The sequence below is a fragment of the Montipora capricornis genome, chromosome 12 (assembly GCF_036669925.1).
Source record: "Montipora capricornis isolate CH-2021 chromosome 12, ASM3666992v2, whole genome shotgun sequence".
Lineage (NCBI taxonomy): Eukaryota > Metazoa > Cnidaria > Anthozoa > Scleractinia > Acroporidae > Montipora > Montipora capricornis.
The window spans coordinates 12230757-12255756 of NC_090894.1; the positions used below are offsets into that span (position 1 = coordinate 12230757).

The 25000-nt window shown below is 39.1% G+C and overlaps 3 protein-coding genes across 3 annotated transcripts in view; all 3 read right to left on the minus strand.

The window, feature by feature from the left end:
• Positions 1-273: 273 nt before the first annotated feature.
• On the minus strand, positions 274-4394 carry LOC138027710 (short-chain collagen C4-like). Its single transcript, XM_068875303.1, has 5 exons — positions 4086-4394; positions 3103-3179; positions 2700-2789; positions 1359-1547; positions 274-864 (listed from the first exon to the last, which is right to left on the minus strand). Exons 1-5 carry the CDS (start codon positions 4325-4327, stop codon positions 383-385), a joined length of 1080 nt encoding a protein of 359 aa, XP_068731404.1. The 5' UTR covers positions 4328-4394; the 3' UTR covers positions 274-382.
• Positions 4395-14386: 9992 nt separating this feature from the next.
• The window catches only part of LOC138027693 (uncharacterized), a 106669-nt gene continuing 96055 nt past the window's right edge, over positions 14387-25000 (minus strand). Inside the window, exon 7 of the mRNA XM_068875266.1 lies at positions 14387-14868. Within this exon, the coding sequence (XP_068731367.1) occupies positions 14387-14868 (482 nt within the window). The remainder of the gene's footprint in view (positions 14869-25000) is intronic.
• LOC138027397 (uncharacterized) overlaps positions 15055-25000 on the minus strand; it is a 17530-nt gene continuing 7584 nt past the window's right edge. Inside the window, exons 5-6 of the mRNA XM_068874971.1 lie at positions 15235-15441; positions 15055-15092 (exon numbers count right to left, since the gene is read on the minus strand). Coding sequence (XP_068731072.1) covers positions 15055-15092; positions 15235-15441 — 245 coding nt within the window. The remainder of the gene's footprint in view (positions 15093-15234; positions 15442-25000) is intronic.

Consider the following 25000-nt stretch of genomic DNA (forward strand, 5'->3'; position numbering starts at 1 on the left):
GCTTGCGTATTTTCGTTCCATTGGGGTCAACCTTGGGTTTCATACCAATGGGGTCTTATTTGATTTGTCGGAGAAATTTCAATTAATTAATGAAAATGGACTTGCTGTGGAGGATCAATTTCTACTGAGTTTTGTAAGAAGACTGGAGTACGACTAAAAGGTTTAGTATATTCGGTACCAATCAAAGAGGGCACTTGTTCCAAGACATTTCAGCTGTAGGATGCTGATTAGTGGATCGAATTGAACATAATCGTGTAACACAAGACTCATTAAGATCAACAAGTTTATTGTTTTGCCCCCTTACTCTACATTTGCTCTCTGGCTTGCTAGCGATTGATATTTCATTTAGTTTCTGTTTAGTTCTAATGCAAGTAATCTTTCATTACTTGGTGCAGACGGCGCATGTCAACTCTCGATGGTTGACATATGGAAGACAGGGAAGTGAACCACAAACGCCTTCCACGGGATACAGCAAGGCACCATTTTTGTTAGCATGGCTACCAGGAACATATTCTGGATCACCATCGACACAGATGAAATCACTTGAATGTTTGTGATCAAATCTTTCAGTCATCAGATACCCATGATACTCGTCGGTCCATCCAGATGGACAGTCATTCCTTGCGGGCATCATCAGCATTGAACCACGTGACGCCACGAAGCAGACAACACAGGGTGCGTCATGATCATGGAGATTTCTCTTAAAAGGGTCTCCGTTGTATTGATAGACTTGATACTCAGTGCCGTAAATGTATCCTGATTCCTGGTTACCATCATTGTACTTGTCGTACTTTGGATTGTGAGGAAGACAAAGGTAGTTGGATCCACCACCGTAGTGACTGAAGAATTCACCCCCAATTATCCCTAAAACGTGGAAATGGTATGTACTGAACGCATTCATATTGCTTGGAGATAAAAAGACAGCTCTCACTCCCTAATAAATTACATAGTTGGCTCCACCACCGACGTGGGTGTAGTGTTCACCCCCAATTATCCCTGAAACGTGAGAAGAGGATGTAAAACGCATTCATGCTTGGAGATCAAAAAAACAGCTCTCATTCCCTAATAAATTACATCTCGAAAAGAATTCATCAGGGATTTTTAGCCTTATTTGCCATTCTATGTTTTCCCTCAGTCTTTATTTTAGCGAGATCAGTATATCTGTTTGAGTAATATTTTACTATTCCTTTATAACGTTTTCTGCTCTCATGACAACTCCTGTGACCACCAAGAAAGGAAAAAAGTCAGAATTCTATCACAACCACCCAAACGTGAAGAAAACGAAAGGTGAATGTTAGTTGAAAGGTATTACGAAATGTTAGGAAGCGTTGAATTAAATTGTTTTAGGAACTTTATACCTTTATAGACAATCTGAGCACCACTGGGGCATGTGGTCCTTCCCCATCGAACATACTTCACACCCGACTTTGCAGTCCCCTTTCGTCCTTTTTCTCCTTTGGCGCCTTGAGGTCCTGGGGCTCCTTGTTGTCCTTTAGGACCAGGAAGGCCTGGTAACGGTGTGTTTGTGCTAGGCTTTCCTGGTTCCCCTGTGAGAAAAGAGGACAGAGCGGGTGCACTAATATTTGCTTTGCGCTGATGGGAAAAGTTAGAGGGAAGTCGTTCAGAGTGATTCGTTTTCCATGGTCACATTGACCTGCATTTCTTATTCAGCTTATTCAAACGAGTTGAAGGAAAGAAGGGAAAGATGCCTTACTCGGGGCGATTCACGAAACTATATTTAGTTTTCCCTTTTAAGTGAATGTATTTGTTTGTTTGTGTTTTTCTTTTTGAGTGGGGTAGTTTGTGTGAAATACCTTAAGCAATTTACTGTCATTCATTTATTGTTTAACAAGTTAGAGCTCCTCTCTTAGAAAAACAGGACAAAAGCGAGGCGGCAAAACTGCATCTGGCAGGGTCTAATGTTCAGAATAAAGAATGGCAAATTGGAACACGATATTTTTCGTTATTTGGAGGAGCAACGTCACAAGGGGTCTCAAACAAGTTTCAGAAAAATACATTAATTTTCAGCAAACGCATGATTATGTTGCTGCAATTATCAACGGAATGCCGCATGTGCATGTTTTGCATCCTTTAATCTAAATATTATACCCTTAGCGGATGATAAAGTTTTCGGAAGCCACGTATTTTACTGTATTTTTGAAAATGGTGCGATAACAAATGTTTTTAAAACACTCCTTACTTAGCGACTGGTTGAATTAAATCATCCTCAGTTTGGACAAGTTTTGGATGTCTTTTTGATATTTATAAGGGGTTCTACCATTCTATACAATTTCAAAAGCCCTAAACTGTGGTGGAGACCAAAACGGATAATATTTCCTTTGTTTACTGCAGACTCTGTTGGTCCAATGAGACTAATTTTCTCTTTTTTAGTACTAGTATTAATGGAAAGGGTTAAAGTGGATTTTAACCTGCATCAAATGGAGTTAACTTTTTCCAAGATCTGGCTCTGTGTCCACAAATTTCGGTGTAAACGCCTTCTTCCGGCCTGTACATTAAATTTCTATGATATATAATGATTCCGATTCCAGGAGGATTTTAAGCATCAGACAAAAAATAGGTTTAATAATGGGCATCTTCTGCACAATTTCAGACGTTTTGACGGTAAGACGTCAAAATCTCTATGACAGCTCTGTGAAGTGAAGTTTAAATATTGCCACGTAGTGCAGAGTTTCATTTACCTTTGGAGCCATTTTTTCCATTCAATCCTGGTTTCCCTGGTGGACCAGGGGGTCCCATCTTTTCTTTTCCACTGTTTTGGATATGCTTTCCTTTGAGATTGAAAATGGTAGAAAACAATTCAATGCCTTAGAGTTCACAAATAGGATGATTCCTTAAAATTCGTAGTTGGTAGTCGTATTAATTATAACCTTCAATTATTTTTTTTAAAAAATAACCTGAACAAAATAATGCTTTTATACCAGACTTTTTTTGCGTTCATGTACTGGTGAGAACTTCCCAAATTACGCAAGGTTTTATTTTCTGTTGTGCCTCAAAACAAATGAAAAGAAATAACTTTTATCACTGAATAACTCTTCTTTTAAATGCCATTATCTTATAATCATGGGTGGGCTCTATACCAACCCAAAAGGTAGGCTATAAGTGAATTGCAAGAATTCCCACTTGATCCCAGACGAGGGAACCGCATCAGTGCATCAAGTCTATAACAAAATAAAATTGAAGTGTTGATATTCATCTGAATTGTCGATTGTTATCAGATAGTCATGTCAAAAGAAAGGTAAAAGAGAGGTATTCAAGCTCAAGCAGGTTAAGGCATAATAATATTTTAGGGAAAGAACATGTAACTGAAGAACTGTCCGTATTGAATTAAATGTTAAAAGAGTTTTACAGTGATAGTAAACGTTTGATTGTGTACTAGATCTGATTGGTCGTTTTGGTCGAATGATTTTATTTATTTATAATTTTTTTTCGTTGAAGCTTTTACATGATATCCTGTACTGAGTGCCGTAATGAATATGGCTCTTTCCTTCGGGTCTTTCTTTGATGATTTTTTTCCAACGCGCTTACATTGCCCCATCGTTTTGATAAATACCTCCAAGCGGCGTATTTTCTAAAAACCGTATTTTTGCGAGGAAAATTACTTAATTGGTATATTAACTTTAATTTTAGCGAAATAAATTTTCTCTTTCTGCGCAAAAATCACTTCTACTAAACATTTCACTCACACGCGCAAAATTGAAACTGTAGCGATAATATTTCCTTTGGAGTTAAATTAACTGGCAACATTCTAATACTGCTAGAAACAAGAATAATGAAGAGGTACCAAGTTTCTGAAGGAAGTTTTAGCCTTCGCTAAATCAATTTCGAATCGAAATTTTATTTCTGAAAACTATAAAAGTGTAAACTCCTAACGCATGAAGCCGAATTGTATAGAAACTTTGGTGGCCAAGAGAGTCGATGAAGCAAAATACACGACCATTAGAAACAATGAACACTCACTGAAATCAAGAAAAAAATTGAAAAGATTACTCAGTCTCGACCGGAGAGACGACAATACGTTATTTGAGGTTTGGAGGATAAGCAGCTATAACTTATCGAGGACAAACCTCTCTTCAACGCTTTTCAGTCGTTTTTCAAAGTCTTGCGGGTTTTGAGTGGTGTTTTTCTTAATTCCTCTGCGTTCGCGAAACAGCATCGACTCAGTCTTTTGTCCAGTTGCATGGACATCGTGATTATTTGGACGCTGATCATCCATGGCTGAGATGTGGACCAAAATGGTAAAGCAAATCATTAACACAACAAGGAAACGCAAGCCACCACAAGGGGTTTTCACTCGCGGGTACTTCATAGCTGACGAAATGGTCTTCTTTGATCACTGCCTTCGGTACAAGTGGAGTATCAAGTTGGAGAAACGAAATAAATATACCTTAGGTGAATCACAAGAAAGAAGTTTTATTGATTCTGCAGAGAGCTTCACAAAGATACAAGCTTGAACTTTTTCGCGTTTACAACTGAGATGCTTTTGACTGAACAAAGAGTCACGCGCGTAAATGTCAATATGTCAGTCAACGGATGGAAAATTATTTTCACCTGGTGTACACAATCAATCTACATCCAAGTGGAATAACAATATTTTGTGACTAAGAAACTCTAAGAGATAGCCAAGGAAAACAAGCTTTGCCTTTAATGGGACCGCAAACCCTGAAATATTCCCCATGAACAATTGGACTGCTCAGACACATTTGCATATAAATATTTCTAGGATGATGATAAGTGCACTCGGTTGGCTTTTCTGAAAAACTAGCAAAAGGTTATGAAATCTAACAAGAGGAAATGACAGTGATTCATCATTAACTGTTTTCAAACCGTAGTTTTGGAAGCGCGTTCCCATAACAATTGCCGTTCTCGGCCTGACGATGACGTGAACTGAGCAAATTTTAGGTTATGTGGAGGTCGCGAGCATCTGACAATAACTTTTCAATTGTCCGTGTAGGGTACTGTAAAAATAACATTCTACATCTGACTTAACTGACGACGGTCTGTGCAACAGAGAGCGCCGGTCTTGCGCAAACATTGTTGACATATTATAGTTCTTAGAGCGGCGTTCTTACCTATAAGACGACGGATTTAGAACTGTCTGTACCTTTCTCTTGAACCAAAGAATACAGAAAAGCTAGAGTGACACATTTAATAAGCTTTCGGCGATTTAATGTCTTCGTTCCCCAGGGATCTTTCTGTAAGCCAAGTGAATTCTGTGTTAGAATTAAAATGCTCTGGTTGTTGAAATGGAAACAATTGGGTCATTTGTTGAAGAACTGGAAAAGTTGACATGCCGAATTGAATGAAGTTTGGTCCGTACATTGCGATGAAAATCCGTCCTTAACCTTTAGCATGAAGGGTTGTCAGTTTGAATAAGATGAAACGTACGCGAACATGTCGTAAATGATGTACTTATGTCTCATTTGTCCATAACAAAGAGCTTTGGCAAGGACGAGGATGCAACGGAAACAGCCACACGTCCTAAACTAGGTTTTAATGCCGCAAAAAGGCGTGCTGCAGTTGCAGCATATATTTCTCAATACATTTCTTTTCCGTCCTCTGGAAAACAAGAAAGTAAAGCAGAGTTTAAGAAACGACGAAGGCCAGGGCAAAGAGAACGCAACGTATATCATTTGGTTAAAAGAGAAAAAATAAACTTAGTCGGCACTTGTTTTATCATCACGTATTTCTGCCAGTACTTTGCGACATAAAATCACCAAATTTGAGGTTTTGACAATAACGTGAGGAAATGTTCGTTTCCAATTGAGTTTTAGGATACTTCGCCTCATGACATGAACGAGACAGAATAATCAAGGAACACTGACGAAAGCGCAAAGTTTATATTTTGAGGTGACGTTTTCAGTTCGTCGCCGTCGTAGATGTTGAAGTCCCTAATAAAGTAAAAAAGGAATAAATGTAACCACATCATGTTCAATCGATGAAGTTTTCACGATAACGTGAACATACTTCCAAGCAATCCTTCGATCATTCTCCATATTTACTTCAATAACGAATTCTTCCAATACAATACACTTGGAGCATTTTTGCCGATATTGTGATACTCGAACAGTACGGGATATAGACGGCAAACAGGTTTACGATAGCGTCAGAAAATGTTGATTCATTTTTCAAGTTACGCTTTCGTTAGCGTGGCTGTCTTCCTCTCAAAGGTATCTTAGCAATATAAAACTTTATTACGATTTATTTACATTCATTTACAGTATGAAAGCAATAACGGTTATAAAGATCAAAACAGATTTTGTGGGGCTCTTTTTATTCCCCTTCCCTTTGTAGCAGTTTTGCATGGGAAAGGTGGCCTTTGAGTGTACTCACTGAGTTAGTGGTTCCTCTCGTGCTACGGTCTGTGATTTGAGGTTTGGGCATTCGGTCAGTGTAAAACGCAGACTGCAGACTGCAGACCAGGGGTAAAATGCAGACTGAGGTTATAACGTAAAGTTCTGTTGAAAAAGCCCAAATTCCTTCTTGAAATGCTAACCTTAAGGCCTAATTAGGCCTAAAACAATATTTAGGCTTAACTGTTAGCATTTCTAATGGGTTTGGGCTTTTTCAACAGTTAAATTATAACCTCAGTCTGCATTTTACCCCCGGTCTGCATTCTGCGTTTTACACTGACCGTTTGGGGATTCCAAAAGCAGCACTGAAACAGGAACAGCAGAGGTAAATTTTGTAACATGAAAGGGCTCTATTGGCATGATTGTAACAACACAAAAAAACAGCAAAATATGCCGGGAGTTGATGACATAATGGGAATGGATGAATAGAATCACGACGAATAAAGATAGGCTGAGTGGTAAGAGTTGTATTTACAATGAAAATTGACCGTGATAAATTCAAGTCAACACAATATTACCAATATTACCAAGTTAAATACTGCTACCAAATTAACAAATCACTGTTGCATCGGGATTTATTGGTCGGGTTTATGACTGAAATGAACGTAAACGTTTAGAACAGATGGGTCAACTGGCTAGAAAAGTTTCACTGAGTGAACTAAGGCGAAAAGAGAACTTGAAGCGGGTGATTTCGAGTAATATAACTATCTTCTCCGTTGACAAAGTACACAAGAGAGGTCAACAGAGAGAGCTCGACAGGCAGATCATCACCAATTTGAGGTTCGTTTACACGACAGAGGAAAAATGGCATGGGGCCGATAAAAAAGTGGAACAATTCCAATCATTTTAGTAAAGAAACAGAGAACTTTTATTCGTTCATCTTTAGGCGAAAGGTTTCAACATCGCTCTTCAACAAAATCGAACGGATGTTTAAGCAAATGTTAAAGGACCTTGAAGCCTTTCATTTGCGCGGGGCTTCAGTCTCGAGTACGCATGACGCTCGGTTCTCACTGTAAAAAAATCACGAAAGTGTTGAAGGAATTTATAGGGGCAGGAAAGAGAGTGTTTACATACAAACGCCGTAGGAAGTTCACTAGTTCGTATTGGAATAAAAATTCTACTTGTGTGAACTTTCATTTCACAAGTGAACACCACAATAATGTTATGACCCATCCGCCTCCCAAAACACGATGCTCAGACTGGTCTTATTCCATTACACATTTGATTCCGAACACACAGCAGATCATATTACGATACAAAGGAGATTTGAAAACTTAATTTTGTTTTGGGCGATCAAGCATGAATGTGTCTCGGGTGCGAAAATTGCCGTTGAAGCGCCCTGAATTTTTTAGGTGTCATGATAAGACAATTGCTAAGTTAAGTGTGCGAGGATAACTTCTCGCAATTTCGTCTCATGATAACCCGCTGCCGGCACGGGAGCCCAACAAAATAGGCCATTTTCGAAATATCAAAATATTCGGGTTGATAGTGAGTCATTAAGGCCAAAAACAAAAGAAACACGTTCGAATGAATGTGAAAAATATTTGCATATCATCCATTTTCCTTTGTCCTTGGGCGTGTTTTCACGCCAGCCGATTGTCTCGCTTAACATATTTGTCCTTTTAATATATCGAAAAAGGCCTATTTACTACTTCCCACATGTTCTCTTCTCTAAATTAAGGATTATCGTCAATTCGTAATTAGCTTTGAATAGAATTTACTGTTATCGTTAATTTAGGACACTGTTTCCCAGGACTTGTGGTAGCACAGAAAGTAAGGAAATTAAAAAATCATATCCGTGAATTAGATTCGAACCCGGAGCTTCTGTTTTATCGCAACCGCTTCTTTCCGCTTCCCCACTGAAGATTCTCAAAATATTAGCGTGACTTTAGGGGCATTTTGGCGCAAACAATTTTTTGATTTGGTTCAATGCGGATTTTTTGACCGCAGTTTACATGCGTAGCAGCAGAATGCAACAATACCAGAAATTTAAAAGACGGTATAGGGCTTCATTTTATGATACCGTATTTTGACGACAATCGCCATGGAGCCATGAACGTCGAAGAAGATTGGTTCAGTTTGTCACAGTGCTCGAAGCATTTCAAAACAGAGGAATTCACTCGACGTTTAGACCGCTTTTGATCAAACGTGACAACACAAATATGGAAGAAGTTTCATTAAACACCGATTTTTAATACGATTTTCCTTGCAGATTAAAGCTCAAGCTATAAGAGAAACGATCTGATGAATACGTATAAAATTAGCGGCAAAATACTGCCATGTTAGCCGCCCTACCGAGACAAGAGAGGTATGGGTCTAGCTGCAATTCTTCTCTGCGGATTTTTTGAATGCAGCTTACATGAGAAGCAGCGGGATGCAACATTACCAGAAGTTTAAAAGGCGGTATAAGGCTTCATTTCCTGATACCGTATTTTGACGACAATTGCCATGAGATTAAGAAACGTCGAAGAAGATGGGTTCAGTTTGTGCTTGAAGAATTTCAAAAGAGAGGCCTTTACTCGACGTTTGGACCGCTTTTGATCAAACGTGACAACACAAATATGAAAGGCGTTTAATTAAACGATTCTCATGGCAGAAGGCTCAAGTGGAAGCAATAAAAGGAAACGAAGCAAGATAAAATCAGATATTTAATCAAATACACCAGCAGTACAGAACATGTACTCTATTTGTAAACCATATCTTAGCCAAAAAAAAAAAAAAATTCACCGCTCACCTTGCTTCGTCTCCTGTTTGTTGATACATTTGCTTTCCTCTTGCTTTGCCTCATTTTCCGGCTGTTAACATAAGACTCCATTTCTGAAGGCAAACAGGTTCAAATCCTGGGATGTTGAATCACACAGGATAATTTAACGCCGGGGCCAACATTTTGAAGGACAAGGTCACTTTCACAAGGTTCTAAACAGCCTTCCAACTCCCTGCAGCAATAGTATTCGCTAATGTTTTGAAGAAAATCGACACTGTGACAATTTCCACACTTGCACCTTCACAATACAGAAGTCAACGAATGAATAAAAGGAACAAATCATGATGAACTGTCGATGCAAGAAGTAACAGCCAAACAAGAAACATACAATCAACGAAAGCAGTCTCGGTAGGTGCGCACAGAGATCACCATGTAGAATACGCAAGTATTCCTACGATATAAGCCAAATCAATTAACGTTTCCCTGAAATTTATCGGCCTTCAGTTGTCGTTCTAGTGCTTTGTCAGCTTGTTTTTCCTTTTTCGTAATTGGCAGTCCATTCCTTGTCAGCCTTTGGGTCGTCGATGATATCTTCATCGCTCGAGGCTATATGATCTCGATGGAGATAAATCATGACCATCGTCTTCCATTTCTATGTCGTAATCCATTTTCGAGTCTTCGGAAAAATGACGAGCGTCAGAATCTGACGGGGGGCAAGACATTTTTAACGTTACGTTAAAAGAACTTCCCTATCAAGGAGAAAGCATGCAAATAAAGCTTCCACCTGGTTCCCAGGGTCCCCTGGGAACGAGTTTGGTGAAGGTTGTATGCTGTGGGCTGTCAATCTGACGTCACTACCATCGCTCTTCCCAGACCTCTTTTGCGCGGTCGTGATTTCCTGAAAATGAAGAAGTGAGTAGGATCTATTTTAGCTCCATGCTATCTGAAATTAACATGGAGTATTCTTTAACAAATTCGCGACGAAATTTCCCCAAAACACACCTCAATAGCGACGGAGCTTAAGATGGCTCAAAGCAGTTTCAGCACTTTCAAGAGAATGTACTATTAGAAGAATTGCCTCCACAGCACTTAACTGTATCATATAACAGCAATGTCATGATATCATATGAAACGCCCTTGTTGCTTCAGTAACACGATGCGTTCATTATCATGACGCAATACGTCACCATAGCAACACGACAGTCATCCAAAAACACCCTATATTTCGTTTTTAGTTGCTTGTATCTCTCACCCCATTTTTAATCCCTGTAAAGTGAATGAAGCTGCTCAAAGCAGTTTAAACACTTTCAAGAGATTGTACTATTAGAAGGATTGCCTTCACAACACTGTATCACATAACAGCAATGTCATGTTACCATATGAAACGCCCTTATTGCTTAACACAATGCGTTCATTATCACTACGTATTACCAGGAGCCCATTAGTAGGAGCCTCCATATGCAGTAGATCTTTGAGTCAACCTTTGCGCGTATCTTTCTATTTTTAGAACGAACCCTTGAGCAGGAGACTCGTATTTACATCAATTTGTACGATATAAATACAGCGTTACAGCTTTATTTGTCTTCGTTAGACAACGACTTTATTCTGATTGGCCTTTTAAAACAGTGTGTGCAGAGCAGGAGCAACTAACTCGTGGCGTTCTAATGATTGAAAGTTACGCGCAAAGGTTGACTCATAAGGGCGTGTATGAGATAGGCAAGCTCCTACTCATGGGCTCCGGGTCCAGTGGATTGAGAGACACCTTAAAAAGCATGAGCAGTTAAGGTGGCTCTACATCTTCTCCAAAGAAGAAGAGCAGTTAAGAAGGCTCTACATCATCTACATTTTTGGCTCTCCAAAGAAGAAGAGCAGTTAAGGTGGCTCTTTATCTTCTCCAAAGAATGCAGATCGTTTTACCACGGCCAGCTAATCAGCAATGAAAAATGGGGGTCACCGAGTTCGTTTTAGAGATACATGCAGCTAAAGGTAAAATATACGGTAGTTTTGGAGGGATTTCTTGCCTCTTTGGTAACAATTACGTAACAATAATGATCTTATCTTGTAAAGCAATAATTCATGTTTCATATGCTCCAATCATAACACTGCCGTTATAGGAAACAATGTTGTTGTTAAGTCAATACTTTTAGCAGTACAGTATCTTTAAAAGACTGAACCTGGTGTGAGCCACGTTAAATCCATGTCAAATTACTTCTTAACCATCATACCGTTTTAAGTCCGGCTGAACATAAAAGTCCCTCCACAATTTACCCCCCTCCCTCCCGGCGGCTTATATGACCCTTACGTTTATATCCTTGAAGACGGAAAGGTTTTGCATGTAGCCACACTGAGTACAAGAACTATGGCGATAGACAGCCAAAAGTGACCTTCAATTAGCTTGCGAGACTCAACCGGTGCGGAGAATGGCGCGTGACTTGAACTAAGTGACGCGCAACTCTGTCTTCGCTGTCTTGATCGTCGTGCGATCTGAATCGATGTAACTTATTACAGTTACTGTTAGATAAAAATTTCACTTTTTGTCGAATGGTACGCTGCGAAACGATAAGTGCATCCTTTTAAGATCACGCAACAAATAAATCTCATTGCTTCCATATAAAGCAGTCGTTCTAAGTTAAGTCGCTGTAAATAGCTATGGGGAGAAATCAGTTACATCTTGAAATTTATAAAGCATTCCTTTATAGGAAACCTTGTAAAAAGTTGATGTCGTGTAATTAAACGCCCCTTCTACCATCGGCGGCGATCGTGAGTGTTCATGAGAGATCGTATTAAAAAACGACTACACCCTTACTCTCAAGGGAACTCAGGGGGCGGCGCTAAGGCGAGCTTCAATGACGCGGATATATGAAAAAATGCATATTTATGAGAAAAATAACTTATTAGCTCGGGGTAATCACACTAAATCAAAATTTCCAAGCAAATCGCTTTCCTTATTCCAAACCATTCTGACTTAGTATTTGAATTTACTAAGTTACCAAACTTTGCAGCTTACAAGTTGACAATAACATGAACAAGAAACGAAAATCTATGCGCATACGACATTTTTAAATTCCCATATAAACTTTCTCAAAAATCCTTCGAATACTAAATCAATTTTCCAATAGTTTCTCTAGGTTTCTTTTGCTTTATGAACGTCTCGTTTTTTTTGCAGCTTACAAGTTGAAATTTGTGACCAGATACGCTCCTTAAATTGAGCTTGAGGAGAGGAGTTCTGCCAGCCACTGTGGAAAATACCAGAATACTCTTTGTTTGTCCCCCCAAATTTTGCAGAAGCATTGTTTTTGTTTCTTCTTAGGACCATTGTAAGTCCCAAGAGAAACTGGAAACAATGCTTATGCAAAGAGTATTATGATATTTTCCAAAGTGACCTATAAGTTTCAACCATCAGTCATTAAATTTCACGCGGTGCTATTATGCTAATAAGATTTTAACTCCTGCATATCAATGATGTCCGGCCATTCCGCGCCATGAGCCTGTACACTGTTTCTATGGTGATTGAAACTAAAGTTGTGATTGGTTGACTTAAACTACAACTTTGAATTTGATTGGCTTATTGAACTGTCCGATAACAACTTGGCATTCAAATTAGTGGTAAATCTGAGTTTTTTTTAAGGAATTATGGGTAATCAGGGCAAGATGGATAGGAATTCAAAGGTTTGTAAGGAAGTTCAAAACGATGAAAGGTGTTCATAATATGCAAGTTTGGGTTTCGGCAGAATAAATTTGGAGAGAATGGATGTTGTAGACAATATTTTATTAAAAAGAGTTCCTGCCATACATATCCTTTCATTCCAAAGGCACAAAATTACAGAGAATGTATGGAGACAAAAGAGCAATATTTAGGAATTCCAAGCAACGGATACCAAGTCTAGTTCATCTCAGTAGTTGTAAACATGAACTTATTTGTTTGGTTTATGAAGGAAAAAGTCTATAAAGTTGAGTCATGCACAGTATATTTGCTTCGAATTTCCATACAAACCTTTGAATTTCCCGCCATGTTGTCCTGATTACCCATGATGCAATCAAGAGCGTGAACTCGTCTATTATTTTGAAAAACAACCCTAATTAACGAAACCATATAAACTATTAATACAAGAATTTTTTATTCAATTAAACCTAAATAGCTGGGGTAAAACCGGAATGAATTTTTTCTTAGGGATGTTTTGACGGGATTTGAACGCTTCACTTGCCCTTAGGGATACCCATTTTGCAATAATAGTTTTTCAATTTCATTAACTAAAGGCAAGAACGCATAAAGAGGAATCAGAACAAATTCGAAAACAACGATAGGTCAAGGTGCGAACTAAATTAACCTCGTGCTTTCGTGGTGTGAAGGAGTCGAGTCGAGTCCCATTTCATGTAAAGGCCGGTGAAAAGTTTCTTCCTGTACTAGGTCATCGTTGAAACATATGTACGATTTTGCTCGCGTTTCACAAGGCCGTCTAAAAACGGAATTTTATGATGTTCTTCGAATTTCATTGTAAATTTTATGCCAGGTTGTCTCAGGGTGAGGTATTTGAGAAATCTTTGTTGTCAAACAGGGTGGAAGTGTCACTGTCATAAATGGCGACCACTTTTTCATTCTTTTGTGTTTATGTTAATTAGACCTACTGCCCTCATTTTGAAACAAATATTCTTTTGAAATTTGCTCGTCGTTGCGAGGCTACAAAGGCTTATTAGCATTAAAACAAAAGGATATTTTCTTGGGCCGCCATTATGAAAGAGGTCTATACTCGTACCTAAACCAGACAGATGGACAATCCTTCCTCTCTTGTACCCATTCTTGTTGGAAGAGGCACATGAAAATACATGCCCAGGACGGTGTCACTTAGAAAACGAATGGGTACAAGGGAGGAAAGATTGTCCGTTATCTAGGTTAGGTAAGTTTAAATGCTTGCGTATTTTCGTTCCATTGGGGTCAACCTTCAGTTTCATACCAATGTGGTCTTATTTGATTTGTCGGAGAAATTTCAATTAATTAATGAAAATGAACTTGCCGTGGCGGATCAATTTCTACTGAGTTTTGTAAGAAGACTTGAGTACGTCTAAAATGTTTAGTATATTCGGTACCAATCGAAGAGGGCACTTGTTCCAAGACATCTCAGCTGTAGGATGCTGATTAGTGGATCGAATTGAACATAATCGTGTAACACAAGACTCATTAAGATCAACAAGTTTATTGTTTTCACCCTTACTCTACATTTGCTCTCTGGCTTGCTAGCGATAGATATTTCATTTAGTTTCTGTTTAGTTCTAATGCAAATCAATTACTGTTCAAGCTTTCTTTTTTCTTTCATCACTTGGTGCAGACGGCGCATGTCAACTCTCGATGGTCGACATATGGAAGACAGGGAAGTGAACCACAAACGCCTTCCACGGGATACAGCAAGGCACCATCTTTGCTAGCATGGCTACCAGGAACATATTCTGGATCACCATCGACACAGATGAAATCACTTGAATGTTTGTCACCATGAAGTTGAGTCATCAGATACCCATGATACTCCTCGGTCCATCCAGATGGACAGTCATTCCTTGCGGGCATCATCAGCATCGAACCACGCGACTTCACGAAGCAGACAACACAGACTGCTTCATGACTATGGAGATTTCTCTTAAAAGGGTCTCCGTTGTATTGACTGACTTCATACTCAGCGCCGTAAATGTATCCTGCAGACTGGTGACCATTTTTGTACTTGTCGTACTTTGGAGTGTGAGGAAGACAAAGGTAGTTGGCTCCACTACCGTAGTGGTCGAAGTGCCCACCCCCAATTATCCCTGAAACGTGAAAGGGATGGGTAAAACGTATTCATCTTGCTTGGAGATCAAAAGACAGCTCTCACTCCCTAATAAATTACATCTCGAAAAGAATTCATCAGGGATTTTTAGCCTTATTTGCCATTCTATGTTTTCCCTCAGTCTTTATTTTAGCGAGATCTGTATTTCCGTTTGAGTAATATTTTACTATTCCTTTATAACGTTTTCTGCTCTCATGACAACTCCTGTGACCACCAAGAAAAGAAAAAAAAATCAGAATTCTATCACAACAACCCAAACCTGAAAAAAACGAAGTGTGAATCTTAGTTGAGTGGTATTGCGAAATGTTAGGAATCGTTGAATTAAATTGTCTTAGGAACTTTATACCTTTATAGACGATCTGAGCACCACTGGGACATGTGGTCCTTCCCCATCGAACATACTTCACACCCGACTTTGCAGTCCCGTTTTGTCCTTTTTCTCCTTTGGCGCCTTGAGGTCCCTGGGCTCCAGTCTTACCTACAGCTCCTTGTTGTCCTTTAGGTCCAGGAGGGCCTGGTAAGGGCGTGTTTGTGCCAGGCTTTCCTGGTTCCCCTGTGAGGAAAGAGGACAGAGCGGGTGCACTATTATTTGCTGTGTGCTGATGGGGAAATTTGAAGGGAAGCATTTCTGAGTGATTCGTTTTCCATGGTGACATTGACCTGCTTTTCTTGTTTAGCTTATTAAAACGAATTTAAAGGAAAGATAGAGGAAGATGCCTCACTCGGCGTGATTCACGAAACAATATTAAGTTTTCCCTTTTTAAAAGTGATTGTATTTGTTTGTTAGTTTTTTTTTCCTTTGAGTTGGGCAGTTCATCTGAAAAAACCTTTAAACCTTTAACCTTTACTGTCATTCATGTATTGTTTAAGAAGCTAGAGCTCCTCTTTTAGAAAAAAAAAACCAGGATAAATGCGATGCGGCAAAACTGCATGTGGCAGGGTTTAATGTTTAGAATAAAGAATTGGAAATTGGAACCCGACATTTTTTGTTATTTGGAGGAAGAACATCACTAGGTGTCTCAAACAATTTTTAGAAAAAGACATTAATTTTCAGCACTAGCATAATTATGTTGCTGTGATGATCAACGAAATACCGCACGTGCATGTTTTGCATCTTTTAAATCTAAATATTAGACCCTGAGCGGATGATAAGTTTTCGGAAGTCACGGATTTATACTGTATTTTTGATAAATGGTACGATCGCAAAGGTTTTTAAAACACTCCTCATTTAGTAACTGGTTGAATTAAATAATCCTCAGTTTGGACAAGTTTTAGGATAAGTTTTAGATTTGTTTCTAATCTCTATCAAGGGCTCTCCCATGCTATACAATTTCAAAAAGCCCTAAATTGTGGTGGAGACCAAAATGGATGATATGTCCTTTGTTGGACTGCAGAGTCCGACTCTGTTGGTCCAATGAGACTAATCAGTTTCTCTTTTCAGTACTAATGGAAAGGATTGAAATCGATTTGAACCTGCATTAAATGGGTTTAACCTTTTCGAAGATCTGGCTGTGTCTCTTACGTACAAACGGCCACAAATTTCGATGTAAACGCCTCTTTCTCATACACATTAAATTTCTGATCATTTGTAGTTTCCAGGAGGACCTTAAGCACCAGACAAGAAATAGGTATAATGGGTGTCTTCTTCACAGTTTCAGACGTTTTGACCAGAAGACAGCGAAATATATGACAGCTCTGTGAATCGAAGTGAAGTCAGTTTTATAATATTTCCACGTGGTCTCTGAGTGTAAAGTTTCGTTTACCTTTGGGGCCAGTTTTTCCATGCGAACCAGGGTTACCAGCCAATCCTGGTGTCCCTGGTGGACCAGGGGGTCCAGGAGGTCCCATCTTTTCCTTGTTTTGGATATTCTTTCCTTAAAGAATGAAAATGGTACAAAAGCATTCAGTGTCTTAGAGATCACCAATCGGTAATTCCTTAAAAATTGTTGTTGGCAGTTATCTTAACCTTGAACTACTTTCCTTACAAACATAACCTAACGAAAATAATATCTTTATGCCAGAATTTTGTTGCGCTCAAGTACTGGCATGAACATTACAAATCTGAGGAGAGTTTATTTTCTGTTTTGTCTCTAATAAATAAAAAAACTGAGAAATAACTGATCTTTTGAATATCATTATCTTATAATCGTGGGTGGGTTTGATACCAACCCAATAGGTAGGCTGTAAGTGAGGAGTAAGAATCTCCATTTGATCCAAGGGGAAGGGACCGCATCAGTGCATCAAGCCTACAAAAAAAATAAATATATTGAAGTGTTGATATTCATCTGAATTGTTGATTGTTATCAGATGGTCATGTCTGAGTACTCAAGCTCAAACAGGTAAAGGCAGTTTTAGGGAAAGAACCCACAGGCTGAACAACTGTCCATATTGAATTAAATGTTACAGAGTTTTACAGAGATGATGCAAACTTTCGATTGCGTACTAGATCTGATTGGAACAAGCCCTGCAGACATGGGGAAGTTCTCTGGTGGTGTGGTTTTCTTTATTTTATTTTATTTTGTTTTTTTTCGTTTGAGCTGACATTTTACGTGATATCCTGCATGGAGTGGCGTAATTGATATGGCTCTTTCCTTCGAGGCTTTTATTGATTTTTTTCCAAAGCGTTTACATTGCCCCATCGTTTTGATAAATACCTCCAAGCGGAGTATTTTCTAAACAAGTTCAATTTTGCGAGGAGACTTCATTGGTATAATAAATTTAATTTTAGCGAACTAAATTTCTCTTTCTGCGCAAAAATCGACAGACATATTCACTTCTACTGAACATTTCACACACACGCACGAAATTGAAACTGCAGCAATATTTCCCATCAGGGGCTCGGATTTTTCCGAGTTTTCACTGGGTTCCATTGTCACCATTTCATTTATTGTGTATATCATTCTCACATTTACTTAATATTTCCCTTGGAGTTAAATTAACTGGCAACATTTTAATACTGCTAGAAACAAAAATAATTAAGAGATACCAAGTTTCTGAAGGAAGTTTTAGCCTTTGCTAAAATCAATTTCGAGCTGAAATTTTATTTCTGAAAATTATTGATTGAAGTGTAAACAAACTGCTAACGCATGAAGCCCAATTGTATAGAAATGTTATCAAATTATTTTGGTGGTCAGGAGACTCGACGAAGCACTTTTTGGCATCATGGATCTTATTTCGCGAAAATACACCAGTGGAAACAATGAACAAATCAAGAAAAAATTGAAAAGATTACTCAGTCTCGACCGGAGAGATGACAATACGTTATATTTGAGATTGGGAGGATAAGCAGCTATAAATTATCGAGGACAAACCTCTCTTCAAGGATTTTCACTCGTTTTTCAATGTCCTGTGGGTTTTGAGTGGTGTTTTTCTTAATTCTTCTGCGTTCGCGAATCAGCATCGACTCAGTCTTTTGTCCAGTTGCATGGACATCGTGATTATTTGGACGCTGATCATCCATGGCTGAGATGTGGACCAAAATGGTAAAGCAAATCATTAACACAACAAGGAAACGCAAGCCACCACAAGGGGTTTTCACTCGCGGGTACTTCATAGCTGACGAAATGGTCTTCTTTGATCACTGCCTTCGGTACAAGTGGAGTATCAAGTTGGAGAAACGAAATAAATATACCTTAGGTGAATCACAAGAAAGAAGTTTTATTGATTCTGCAGAGAGCTTCACAAAGATACAAGCTTGAACTTTTTCGCGTTTACAACTGAGATGCTTTTGACTGAACAAAGAGTCACGCGCGTAAATGTCAATATGTCAGTCAATGGATGGAAAATTATTTACACCTGGTCTACACAATCAATCTACATCCAAGTGGAATAACAATATTTTGTGACTAAGAAACTCTAAGCGATAGCCAACGAAAACAAGCTTTGCCTTTAATGGGACCGCAACCCTGAAATATTCCCCATGAACAGTTGGACTGCTCAGACAGATTTGCATATAAATATTTCTAGGATGATGATAAGTGCACGTGGTTTCAAAGTAACTTTGCTCGGTTGGCTTTTCTGAAAGACTAGCAAAAGGTTATGAAATCTAACAGCAGGAAATGACAGTGCTTCATCATTAACTGTTTTCAAACCGTACGTTCCCATGCCAACTACCGTTCTCGGCCTGACGACGACGTGAACTGAGCAAATTTTAGGTTATGTGGAGGTCGCAAGCATCTGACAATAAATTTTCAATTGTCCATGTAGGGTACTGTAAAAATAACATTCTACATCTGACTTAATTGACGACGGTCTCTGCAACAGAGAGCGCCGATCTTGCGCATACTTTGTTGACATATTACAGTTCTTAGAGCGGCTTTCTTACCTATAAGACGACGGATTTAGAATTGTCTGCACTTTTCTCTTAAACCAAAGAATACAGAAAAGTGACACATTTAATAATCTTTCGGCGATTTAATGTCTTCGCTCCCCAAGAATCTTTCTGTGTTAGAATTAAAATGCTCTGGTTGTTGAAATGGAAACAATTGGGTCATTTGTTGAAGAACTGGAAAAGTTGACATGCCGGAATAAAGTTTGGTCTGTACAATGAGATGAAAATCCTTAATTAACCTTTATCATGAAGGGTTGTCAGTTTGAATAAGATGAAACGTACGCGAACATGTCGTAAATGATGTACTTATGTCTCATTTGTCCATAACAAAAAGAGTTGGCAAGGACGAGGATGCAACGGAAATAGCAAATGGTCCTAAACTAGGTTTTAATGCCGCAAAAAGGCGTGCTGCAGTTGCAGCATATATTTCTCAATACATTTCTTTACCGTCCTCTGGAAAACAAGAAAATAAAGCAAAGTTTAAGAAACGACAAAGGCCAGGGCAAAGAGAACGCAACGTATATCATTTGGTTAAAAGAGAAAAAATAAACTTAGTCGGCACTTGTTTTATCATCACGTATTTCTGCCAGTACTTTGCGACATAAAATCACCAAATTTGAGGTTTTGACAATAACGTTCGTTTCCAATTGAGTTTTAGGATACTTCGCCTCATGACATAATAATCGCGGAACACTTACGAAAGCGCAAAGTTTAGATTTGAGCTGACGTTTTGAGTTCGTCGCCGTCGTAGATGTTAAAGTCCCTAATAAAGTAAAATAGGAATAAATGTAACCACATTCAATCGATGAAGTTTTGACGACAACGTGAACATACTTCCAAGCAATCCTTCATTCTCCATATTTACTTCAATAACGAATTCTTCCAATACAATACACTTGGAGCATTTTCGCCGATATTGTGATACTCGAACGGTACGGGATATAGACGGCAAGCAGGTTTACGATAGCGTCAGAAAATGTTTTCAAGTTACGCTTTCGTTAGGGTCGCTGTCTTCCTTGCAAATTTGTATTAGCAATACAAAACTCTATCACGTTTTATTTAGATTCATTTACAGTATGAAAGAAATAACGATTAAAAGCCGGAGTTTTCTAAACATTTGACTTGTTCAATGTGGATTTTTTGACTGCAGTTTACATGCGTAGCAGCAGAATGCAACAATACCAGAAATTTGAAAGACGGTACAGGGCTTAATTTCATGATACCGTATTTCGACGACAATCGCCATGAAGCCATGAACGTCGAGGTAGATTGGTTCAGTTTGTCACAGTGGTCGAAGCATTTCAAAACAGAGGACTTCACTCGACGTTTAGACCGCTTTTGATCAAACGTGACAACACAAATATGGAAGACGTTTCATTAAACACCTATTTCTAATACGATTCTCCTTGCAGAAAGCTCAAGTTATTATAGAAACGATCTGTTGAATACGTATAAAATTAGCGGCAAAATACTGCCACGTTAGCCGCGCTACCGAGACAAGAGAGGTATGGGTCTAGCTGCAATTAAAAGGTCAAAATTTGACTTCTTGTCTGCGGATTTTTTGAATGCAGCTTACATGCGAAGCAGCAGGATGACACAATACCAGAAGTTTAAAAGGCGGTATAAGGCTTCATTTCCTGATACCGTATTTTGACGACAATCGCCATGAGATTACGCAACGTCGAAGAAGATGGATTCAGTTTCTGCTTGAAGAATTTCAAAACAGAGGCCTTTACTCGACGTTTGGACCGCTTTTGATCAAACGTGACAACACAAATATGAAAGGCGTTTAATTAAACGATTCTCATGGCAGAAGGCTCAAGTTATAAGAGAAATGGAAGTGGAAGCAATAAAAAGAAACGAAGCAAAGATAAAATCAGATATTTAATCAAATACACCAGCAGTACAGAACATGTACTCTATTTGTAAACCATATCTTAGCCAAAAAAAAAAAAAAATTTTCACCGCTCACCTTGCTTCGTCACTTGTTTGTTGATACATTTGCTTTCCTCTTGCTTTGCCTCATTTTCCGGCTGTTAACATAAGACTCCATTTCTAATGGCAAACGGGTTCAAATCCTGGGATGTTGAATCACACAGGACAATTTAACGCCGGGGCCAACATTTTGAAGGACAAGGTCACTTTCACAAGACTCTAAACAGCCTTCCAACTCCCTGCAGCAATAGTACTAATGTATTGAAGAAAATCGACACTGTGACAATTTCCACACTTGCACCTACACAATACAGAAGTCAACGAATGAATAAAAGGAACAAATCATGATGAACTGTCGTTGCAAGATGTAACCAAACAAAAAACACACAATCAACGAAAGCAGTCTCGGTAGGTGCGCACAGAGATCACCATGCAGAATACGCAAGTATTCCCACTATATAAGCCACTTCAACGTTTCCCTCAAATTTATCGGCCTTCAGTTGTCGTTCTAGTGCTTTGTCAGCTTGTTTTTCCTTTTTCGTAATTGGCAGTCCATTCCTTGTCAGCCTTTGGGTCGTCAGCAAAGGCGATGATATCTTCATCGATCGATGCTATATGATCTCGATGGGGATAAATCATGACCATCGTCTTCCATTTCTATGTCGTAATCCATTTTCGAGTCTTCGGAATAATGACCAGCGTCAGAATCTGACGAGGGGCAAGACATTTTTAACGTTACGTTAAAAGAACTCCTCTATCAAGGAGAAAGCAATTCCACCTCGTTCCCAGGGTCCCCTGGGAACGAGTTTGGTGAAGCTTGTATCCTATGGGCTCTCAATCTGACGTCACTACCATCGCTCTTCCGAGACCTCTTTTGCGCGGTCGTGATGTTTAAAGGGGCACAGAAAATCTAGTATTTAGCCAGTCGGAAAAAAAATTGGCGCTAGAATGCTCCCAAAACTACGCTTAATTTTTTAAGAGAAAAGTATATTTTTTGGTTTAGGTGGACTTTAAGTGCTAGGATCACTTCTCTCAATTTTAGCAAAAAACCCGCACTTTAAATATATAGATTTGTTACGGCAGAAAATTCTCTCTTAATTATTGTCACATGATCTACAAAGAATAAACGAAATGAAGAAGTGAGTAGGATCTATTTTAGCTCCATGCTATCGGAAATTAACTTGCAGTATTCTTTAAAAAATTCGCGAGGAAATTTCCCCAAAACACACCTCAATAGCGACAGAGCTTAAGGTGGCTAAAAGCAGTTTCAACACTTTCAAGAGAATGTACTATTTAGAAGGATTGCCTCCACAACACTGTATCACATAAGTGCAATGTCATGTTATCGTATGAAACGCCCTTATTGCTTCAGTAACACGATGCGTTCATTATCACGACGCAATACGTCACCATAGCAACACGACAGTCATCCAAAAACACCCCAAAACAATAAGGCTTGGCATTTTTGCTGTTTAAAATACAAATGTTCAACCATTATGACATACTAGTACTACAGTAGTTCTCTGAATGGTATCACTATGACAACACCTACAAGTAATAACCTACTAAGAACCTAATCAGCCTGAGTTCGGAAAAACTACCCCAAAATATAAGAACCCATTCAGCCTGAACCCAAAAATTCTAGGTTCTTATACGCGGGTGTTTACTGTATTACAGAGTCGTTTTGGCCACGGTTTCCCTATTAATTTGTCCGCATATCTGATGCAAATGAGGAGTTTACTAAGATATGCTACACTCACTACTTACTTAACTGAGTGAATTCCCTGTTTGTGCTGCCAAGCTCGAAGGGTCTTGTACTTCCTCACATCAGTTTGGCTGTAACCAACCCCAAGCAAAAATTCCTTAACAAGAGCCTCATCCATTAGCTGCGGGATTGATAGCAAGCTTTTCTCCCATTCTTTAAGCTTCTGGAGCTCCATAATCGAAGGTATCTTCAAAGAAGAGCTATCCTGCATCTCGTCAACAAGAATCGATTTCGAGTCCGTCCTTGATGCAGTGCTCGATGTTGAGATACCCAGCGAATTGCAAACAACATTGACAAGAGCTTTTTTTCCAAAACTTTTCTCCAAGTCAGCACCTAAGTTCTTACAAATTTGTTTCAGCTTCACCTTCCCTAATTTTGACACATCTTTGAACTATTTTAAGTTTGTGGTAAGACGCAAATCCTCCTCTCCTGTCGCCATTTTGGTTTTCCTCACTCAACTTACCCCCCAAGGCGCGAAGCATTGTGGGATCGTGAAAAAAGAGAATATTTCGTGTTTAGTTGCTTGTATCTCTCACCCCGTTTCTAACCCCTGTAAAGTGAATGAAGCTGCTCAAAGCAGTTTAAACACTTTCAAGAGATTGTACTATTAGAAGGATTGCCTCCACAACACTGTATCACATAACAGCAATGTCATGTTACCATATGAAACGCCCTTATTGCTTAACACAATGCGTTCATTATCACTACGTATTACCAGGTGCCCATTAGTAGGAGCCTCCATATGCAGTAGATCTTTGAGTCAACCTTTGCGCGAATCTTTCTATTTTTAGAACGAGCCCTAGGCCTTGAGCAGGAGACCCGCATTTACATAAATTTACATAAATTTGCACGATTTAAATACAGTGTTACTGCTTATTTGTCTTCGTTAGACAATGACTTTATTCTGATTGGCCTTTTAAAACAGTGTGTGCAGAGCAGGAGGAACTCGTGGCGTTCTAAAAATAAAAAGTCACGGGCAAAGGTTGACTCATAAGGGCGTGTATGAGAGAGGCAAGCTCCTACTCATGGGCTCCGGGTCCAGTGGATTCAGAGCCACCTTAAAAAGTATGAGCAGTTACGGTGGCGCTACATCTTCTCCAAAGAATTTAACCTCTGCAGATCGTTTTACCAAAACGGCCAGCTAATCAGCAATGAAAAATGGGGGTCACTGAGTTCGTTTTAGAGATACATGCAACTAAAGGTAAAATATAGGGTAGTTTTGGAGGGATTTCTTGCTTCTTTGGTAGCAATTACGTAACAATAATGATCTTATCTAGTAAAGCAATAATTAACGTTTCATATGCTCCAATCATAACACTGCCGTTACAGGAAACAATGTTGTTGTTAAGTCAATACTTTTAGCAGTACAGTATCTTTAAAAGGCTGAAAATGGTGTGAGCCACGTTAAATCCATCTCAAATTATTTCTTAACCATCATACCATTTTAAGCCCGTCCCTCCCGGTGGCTTATATGACCCTTACGTTTATATCCTTGAAGACGGAAAGGTTTTGATGAAGAAAAGATGCTCTAAAAAGTAGTATGGATCTTAAACAAACATCAAAGATCACATGCCTGAGGTTGTGCATTTTGCATTGGTTAAGCTGGCCGAAACCCGTTTTCACCTGACGATACTCCATGAAATGCAAGTACATCACATAGCCTTTAGTTGTGCCGCATTGCTTTATTCGGCACATCCAAGAGTATTTATTCTGGGGCATCCCTTATGACTAGACAGCCCTACAGCAGCAGTAATTGGGACTGCATGCAGCCACACTAAGTACAAGAACTATGGCGATAGACAGCCAAAAGTGACCTACAATAAGCTTGCGAGACTCAACCGGCGCGGAGAATGGCGCGTAACTTGAACTTAGTGACGCGCACCTCTGTCTTCGCTGTCTTGATCGCCGACCGATCTGAATCAATTTAACGTATTACAGGTACCGTTACATAAAAATTTCCCTTTTTTCAAGAGGGGTACGCTGCGAAACGATAAGCGCATCATTCTAAGATCACGCAACAAATAACTCTAAAGCAGTCGTTCTAAGTTAAGTCGCTGTAAATAGGGAGAAATCACTAGGTAT